We start from the raw sequence: 7,896 nt of genomic DNA on the forward strand, positions 1-7,896 counted from the left end.
GATAATACACACAATGCCGGGCAGAGTAGGCACTGAGTAAATGCAAGCTTTGTTAGCTGTTATTCAGGGCCATCTAAGTTAAATAACCTATAAAGATATCTTAAATCCCATTTTTTTTTAAAAGCATAAACTAGAATATAATTAAAAAAGAGAGAATGGTTCCTTAAAAAACTAATATAGAAATATCACATGACTCAGAAATTCCTCTCATAATATTTATATATCCAACTGTATTGCAGCTTTATTCACCACAGCCAAAAAGTAGAAACAACCCAGCTTGTTTCCAGGTGCCTATCCAGAAATAAACAAAATGCGGTATATTCACACAGTGGAATATTATTCAGCCAGAAAAAGAAATGAAGTTTTACACATACTACGACATGGATGAACCTGGAAAACATTAAACTGAGTAAAAAAAAGCCAGGTACAGAAGGACAGATATTGCATGATTCCATTTATGTGAAATACATAGAGCAGGCAAATTCACAGAGACCAAAGGTAGATTAGGGTCTGCCACGGGTTGGGAGGAGAGAAAAACGGGGGGTTGTTGCTTAACGGGCAGTTTCTGCTTGAGGTGCTACAAAGAAAACAGTGGTGATGGTAAAGGTTGGACGACATTGTGAATGTAATGAACGCTACCGAATCTTATATTGAAAGATGGTAAAAATGGAAAGTTTCGTTGTATGTATTCTACCACAAGTAAAAAAATGCAAAATATCAAAAACTATTATACACTTTAATGGATGAAATACATGGTTATGTGAATTTTATCTCCATAAAATTGTTTTTAAAAAAAGAGAGAGAGGAAGAGGAGGAAAGTCAGTATATCTCAAGTCCCTGAAGGCTGGTGCAGAAAACTTCAGATGGGAGGGCTGAGCACCAGTGTCAAATTCACTGACAAGTCAAGTAATAATTTCAATAAAGCTTAACGTCTTTACCTGTAAGCTGGCAACAGCTTTAAATAGTTTCAAGATTTCTTCACTTTCATCCTTCTTCTGTGGATTGTCTGTAATTACATTTTTAGAAGTTACAGCAGACATCTAAATTCCCATATTATCAGAATTTATAAAAGCTAAAATTTTAATTAGCTTTGGTTTTCACATTTCAAGTCTTTAGTACTGTTCCTTTAAGATGCTGATATGAAACAATCTAAGTATAAAAAGAAATCTATTCTTTCTGAAGGTAGAAAAGAGAAGTATGGGTAACAAGAGAAATGGTAATTTTTCTGAAATAAATTGTACCTTTTTTCCCCCAAGAGTTAGTTTGTTTTATTTAAGTTCAAGGTTAAATGGGTTTTTCCTCCCTTCCTAACCAAATGATAAATGAGAAATACGAATAAGTGCAAGGCACCAAAGAAATCTAGTCTAGCATTAAGTAGCTTACTGAAGCCCATAAGGAAATGATAAGTTGATTTTTGATGCTTCTCTTCTTACACTACTAATTAAAAGAATAAGGCAAAGAAGACTCTTTGCCTTAAGGAAAAATGGGTGGGATCAATAAAGACAATCAAAGCCAGAAAAATTGTGGGTAAGGATGAGAGCTGTCATTGCTCCCTTCCGAAAAGGAGAAACTTCAGAACAAAACTAAGATTAGGGAACAGAGGTAGAAACTACCTTTCTGAATGTCGCACAGTAGTTTAAGAATGTCTACTGATGCCTTCACTACAGACATTCTCCAGGCCTTGTCCTAAAAAAGAAATACACAAAATGAAATCTACTTCCTTTTTCACCACTTCAGTAGTACACATAAATACGTTAAAAAAAAAATGTATGGGATCAGGAAAAAGAACAATAAGAAGATGAAAATTTGAGAGGTCCGTGTTAGAGGGAGCTGAGTAGCTGAGTAATGCATCATAACTGTTCATATATAATCTAAACATAAAAAACTCTACCTTGGACTCTTGGATATATGATTTAGAAATACCATAGAATATACAACTTTTAGCTATAAACACTGATTTTTTTCAAAATAGTTTTTATTATTTGAAAAATATTTGAAAAGCTCTCTGGACAATTTTTAAAAAATGCAACTTGTTTAGCCTAAAGAACTGATGTCAATCATTATCTTCAAGACTAAAAAAAAAAATTTTTAAAAAGAAAAACCAAACAGAGAAAAGCTTTCATTAAAGGACACGATGGATATAAGGGCCAGGTCCACACAAAAACATTTTCTATGGGATGCAGTGCAGACTGGTAGTTAAGAACAAAATCTGACGTCAGAGTCTGAGCTGAGGTACTGCCAGTTTCTAATAACCTTGGGAAAGTCATTTATCTTAAAATTTCGGTTTCTAAATTTAATCTCTAAGGACCTACTCCATAACTAAAAGTAAACAATTCATTTAAAGTACTTCACCTAATGCCTACTGCATGATAAGACCATGACAAATATTAGATGTTAAAAAAGAAACTAATTTCCCTAAAGGTAAAAAAATTACTGAAATGGACTACTGAGACAGGTAGGAGGTATCTACCTACAAAGGTTTAAAAAACTCAACGATCCTGGATAAATTAGGTATTCGGTTCCTATCTCTAGAAAGAAGTGAACTGGCTCTCTTGAAATCTTTCTAAGTTTCGATGTTCCAAGATCATTTAGATTTACATCGGTTCTGTGGCTGACATTATCTGACAGTAATGACTACGTCCCATACAATGTAGGACAGTGTTTATACAGCAAGGCATTATGGAAAACTCCTTACGTACAATAACAAACTTGATTAATCCTTCTGATCTGCAGACCCTAGATTATCCAGTGTGGACTCAAGCCACTGCTCCAAAGCAGCCCTATTTGGCTTCTTTTTCTATGTAGTAAATTTACACAGGAATTTTTAGAATGAGGCCATTCTAGCAGTGAGAAGAGCAGATATTCCTATTTGTAAGTCTATCTTTTCTGTCCTATTGCTTACTACCCATAAAAATTGGATTTATCTACATTTTATGTGGGGAAAATCTGACCTCTTTAGAATCATCTGGTTCTTCCTGTAATGCCAGTCGTGCCCATATGATGACTCTTTCTGCCGTCTTCTCAGCTTCAGCAGGAGGCAAAGATCTCAACAGAAGGACACAGTCTTCACCCTGTAAACAGTATTTCAGAGGAAGGAAAAACAGCTGGTACCTTTATGCAAAGGACAGTTTGAACTTATCTTGTTCCTTTCTATTTAAAGATGAAAAAGTATCATTTGAAAGATAGATTATGGTAAGATAAAAATATGAAAATTCTGTTTATGATGACAGCAAACAAAAAAAGTAAAATACTACCCTTTTAACTTTGTAGTAATTCTTAGGCATGCTTATGGTTATAGAATAATATAAAAATAAAGACACTTAAGAATACAAAATGAAAACCGCCATGTCCTACTCTGGAGTCAAAGAGTCCTTTAGCATATATAAGATATAGGTCTGAATTTGTTAACAGAGAGTATGAAAGCCCATTAGGTATTCACAAAATACTTTTAAAGAACCTATAGCTATAAAAAACGTGTCCAATCTAACATTCAATGTTGTATCTTGGTATAACTTTATTTTGCGCTAATTATTTGGATAATTTGATAATTTTTTACCCCCTCTTTAATTCCCCCCACCACTTCCATCCCTGATCTATGGATGTTGCCGTTTCCCCTTAAGATCTGGATCTCTGAAGGTGGGGTGTCTCCTCCCACACACTCGTGGCGTGCACCCCTGGTGTACTTGGGAGGCCTGGTGCACCTGGGGTATGGTCCGTGGCTCCACCTGGGGTGCGAACCCAGGACCTTCTGCATATAAAACAGACATGCTAACTGCTACACTATGGAGCCACCCCCTATTTTGAGCTTTTAAGGATTTCACCAACAAAGAAACCATATGAAAGAACAATATAAAACTTTCATACCTGATCTCTATCTATCAGGTCAATAATCCTTAGACTGTAGATTTCATCATCAGACAACATATATGCCTGGGCCACCTTCAAAGCATCTTCTAAAGAGGATGGGACATCTTGTTTGAGAATGTATCTGACCACTCTCTGAAAGAGATAATATATACATTTCACTGTTATTAAATCTCACAGAGAACCCAGAAATGATTTGTTTAAAAGGCAAAGTATTCGTTTAATTAAAATGCATCAGCAAAAAAACCTAAGCTGTATGAAAAATTAAAACATGATTTGTATTCTGAATTTTATGACAGTCCTGTCCAAACCACCCCCCCCAGCTTTATTGTGATATAATTAACAAATAAACATTGTTTACATTTAAGGTGTACAATGTGATGATTTGATACACTCTTTTAGTTTCTTACTTTACTTTTTGTCGTCTTTATTACTCTAATAAACAATTAACTCTCTATTAACATTCTACCTAAAAAAGGAAAGTAGTGGAGAACCTAGCTCTATTAATCTTTAAGAATATGAAATCCTCATCAAATTTACCACATTGCCCTACAAATGGAACAAAGTGGTTAAAAGACTTTTCGTTGTACTTACCATTATTTCCTTGTTTAAGAGGTTTACCTCCCTTATCCCATAGCCTCGTAAGAGTTTTTTCATCTCCATTAGTTTGTAACTTTCTTGTAATAACTTGACCCTAAAAGTAAATTTATTGATATTAACATGGATCGTCTTGTTTACGGAATACTAAGGGACACAGTAAAGGGCAGAAAACCATAAACGAACGTCGACTCAACACATAAAGTTTATTCAGCATCAAAGAAGTTGTTTGATAGACTGTGAACTTACTTGGGATGGTCCATTTCCAGGTGCTGTTTCACCAGCTGCTCCACAGCCGCACTCCAGGGAACCACTGCTGCGTACATTATCTTAAGTACAGCATCAAATATGAGCTACAAAGATACACATGTGACAGTGAAAGCCCCATTTCATGTAAATGAACGACACTGCCTAATCTATAGCAGCAGTCTTATATCTACTGTATGGCAGCTTGAGCATATTTCATCTTCTGACTACAAAAGCATTTCTTCCATTTCACACATAAAAAACAATTTTAATATTTAGAAAAACTTAGAATAGTATTTTCTCTGCTGGAAGTTAATTCATATAGCTCTAATGCTTTATACAGCCTGTGTTTAAAAATATTTTTCATGATTTTATTCATATTTTATAATAGTGTCTAATAACAGTGTGAAGTCAAAATAAAGGCATATTGTAATGTACTTTAAAAAAGTCTCTATGTTTGTAAAATTATAGAAAAGCTTGGAAATACATGCATCCAATTGTCCATGGTTCTATCTGGGGTGAGAATGAGAAAACGTAATGCTTTTAACTTTCATAATTAAAAGAGAATTATTGATAGTTTTTAATATTTTATTCCCTTTTTCATAGTACACAAATTCTCCTTAACAAATACATGTTTCTTTGTGATCAGAAAAAAAGTTTTAAGAAGAGACGCAATGGTGAAAAGGAGAATCCACGTGGCCACTATTTACTTACATCTGTGTCAGACAAACACCCTATGACGGCCATGGCTTTTGCTTCCCATGCTGTTTCAAAGAGTGATGTGGACTTTGAGCTACATCTCTTCAATAAATCCTAAAAAGGGATAAGCATATATATATATATATTTTTTTTAAATTTAAAATTTTCGTTAAAAAAACATGAGAACACACATTTAGATATAAATAGCTTTTATGGATCTGTGAAAAAACTAAACTTCTACTTAGCCACGAATGTTGAACAATGGTCAAAAATGCAAAAATGAAAATCCCTGGCCTTCTTGAGAAAACTAAAGAAGGAAACATTCCTGAAGAATCTAAAAGATTATTGCAACTTATTAATGTCTACAAAAAATAATTTTTAATATTTATTGAGCTCGTGCTCCTATTATTTCACAATAACCACTTGGAGAGAGTCCTAATATTATCCAATTTTGTTCAGGGTTACCAGTCAATCAGTAGCAGAGTTAACCCGCATTCTTAAACAATTCGATGAGCTGCATAAATTCTGACAGTAATGCATAACATTCCTTAAAGAGTTAAACATTTAATACAATGGCACACTGCATCAATCCAAGAAAAAAGATTAGATCTAAAGAAAAAGTTACCTCTATGTACAGGAGGAGAAGTTCTTCCTCTTGCAAGTCATGTTCCCTCATGTAAACTCTTATAAACTTCTCTAAAATGGAAGGAATAAGCTCTGGGGCCAACACTTTGTCAAACATTCGGAACACAATGGTGGTTGTATTCTCCTGGAAGCCAAAAAATAAAAAGGATGGCAAAAATGCAGATCATACCGGCTATGATAAAAAATAATAATGCTGCTAAATCTAGACTTTTACCTTCTCAAAATCAGAGAGGGCCAATTTGCAGTTGTATTTCCTATGCAGTGTGATGAGCTCTCGCAAGTTATTTACCAAAGTCCTCAACTGACATACTTCCTCTGTGTTTTCATAATCCTTCTGAAACAAAAGTGTTAAAAGTTAAGAATATGAAAAAGTTAAGAATATGAAATAAGAGTATGCAAGAGAAATATATAAAAAGTCAGAATCAGATAAAATATGAAATTTCCATGATTACATACATAAGAAAAAACCTGCAACTCATGCCTTTAAATTTTATAGGAATTTAACTAAAATTAACTAGTACAAATTAATAGATCAGAATCTGACAGAAATCTAAAATTTTCTTTCTTTAAAAAAAATAGAAAAATTATTACTATTAGTGTAATATTTTTTCAGAGCCCCAACAAACTTAGGTACACAAAAATCATTTAGATGGCCCTTAATGTCTTAGCTGTATTGATCATGACCAGATGTAACATTTTCTGAAGTTATACGTAAGGAACAGAATTTTCAATCTCGATAAAAGGCAATTAACAAGGAAAAAACAAAGTAGTTTTATAGTAAGAGGAAAAGCTCTTCTACAGAAAAATACATTATAATGATCCATTGGTAATATACATCAATACACTGCTTGACACTTAAATTAAAAAATTCCCATTTTATTTTTAACAGTATATAGTCACTAAACATAACTAATGAGAATCTGCTATATCAAAAAATAGGAGGAAATTTATTTTTTTGGGCTCTGGAAATTTAAGGGATAAATGTAATTTCAGAATGTACATTATGACCTTTTGTAAGGTCATACCTCTGCTACTTAAGTACTAAATTCTTCAGAGTGGAGATTATACTGAGACAGCTCATATATTAGTTTATAAACTAAATTATGACATCCTACAAACTTATTTAAAATACAAGAATGCACTTTTTTTAAATAAAATGAATGCTTTCTAGTTTTCAGAAACCTGAAGGGAAAAAGAAATGAACTTAAGAAATTTAGAAGCCAAAAGTTCAGTTCATTAACCTCAGCATCAAATATAACATCATTATTCCTGATCTTAGTTCGCTTTCTACCATTGCTATTTTTTTCAGAAAGTCAGAAAGTCCCAGATATTTTCAATTTGATCTTTTAAAATATTCTTTGGTACTTAAGCAATAATGGCTGTTGGAATGGCTAAGAAATACAATCAGAACTAGAAGTGGTTTACTAATTTAAATGAAGAAGAAAACCTGATTGATATAGCCTTTGAAAACTAACCCTAATGCATTACTGAGTTTCATTCTTTTAAAGCACTGTGAAATCCTGCTAATGCAAAAAAAAAAAATCCCAATTATACAACTTAAGAGTGTGTTTATATATTGTTTCCCTTTTGGTTGGTTCAACAGAGAGAAAGAGTGCATTAAAATAGGTTGAAGTTGTAACAGAAAAGTCAAGAAGAAAAAAATTAAATTTTTTTTTGTGGATTTTTAAAGTATACATCAGAAGAAAACGACAGAAAATTTAAGAAGTGGATATATTTCTAGTACATGTAGAAAAACCCTTTAACATAAACTGAATGTTTTATTACCAAAAATTCATTTTCCATATCATACCAAGGAAATCCAATGCCAAGAGGACACCAATCCCA

The 7,896-nt window shown here is 33.1% G+C and overlaps 1 protein-coding gene across 1 annotated transcript in view; it reads right to left on the bottom strand.

The window, feature by feature from the left end:
• KNTC1 (kinetochore associated 1) overlaps positions 1-7,896 on the bottom strand; it is a 55,311-nt gene that overhangs the window by 29,043 nt on the left and 18,372 nt on the right. The window contains exons 21-30 of the mRNA XM_023528147.1: positions 7,862-7,889; positions 6,266-6,385; positions 6,032-6,175; positions 5,422-5,520; positions 4,711-4,814; positions 4,459-4,558; positions 3,865-3,999; positions 2,952-3,071; positions 1,614-1,686; positions 939-1,006 (exon numbers count right to left, since the gene is read on the bottom strand). Coding sequence (XP_023383915.1) covers positions 939-1,006; positions 1,614-1,686; positions 2,952-3,071; positions 3,865-3,999; positions 4,459-4,558; positions 4,711-4,814; positions 5,422-5,520; positions 6,032-6,175; positions 6,266-6,385; positions 7,862-7,889 — 991 coding nt within the window. The remainder of the gene's footprint in view (positions 1-938; positions 1,007-1,613; positions 1,687-2,951; positions 3,072-3,864; positions 4,000-4,458; positions 4,559-4,710; positions 4,815-5,421; positions 5,521-6,031; positions 6,176-6,265; positions 6,386-7,861; positions 7,890-7,896) is intronic.

This window comes from Pteropus vampyrus, unplaced genomic scaffold, assembly GCF_000151845.1.
Source record: "Pteropus vampyrus isolate Shadow unplaced genomic scaffold, Pvam_2.0 Scaffold23, whole genome shotgun sequence".
In the NCBI taxonomy this organism is placed as follows: domain Eukaryota; kingdom Metazoa; phylum Chordata; class Mammalia; order Chiroptera; family Pteropodidae; genus Pteropus; species Pteropus vampyrus.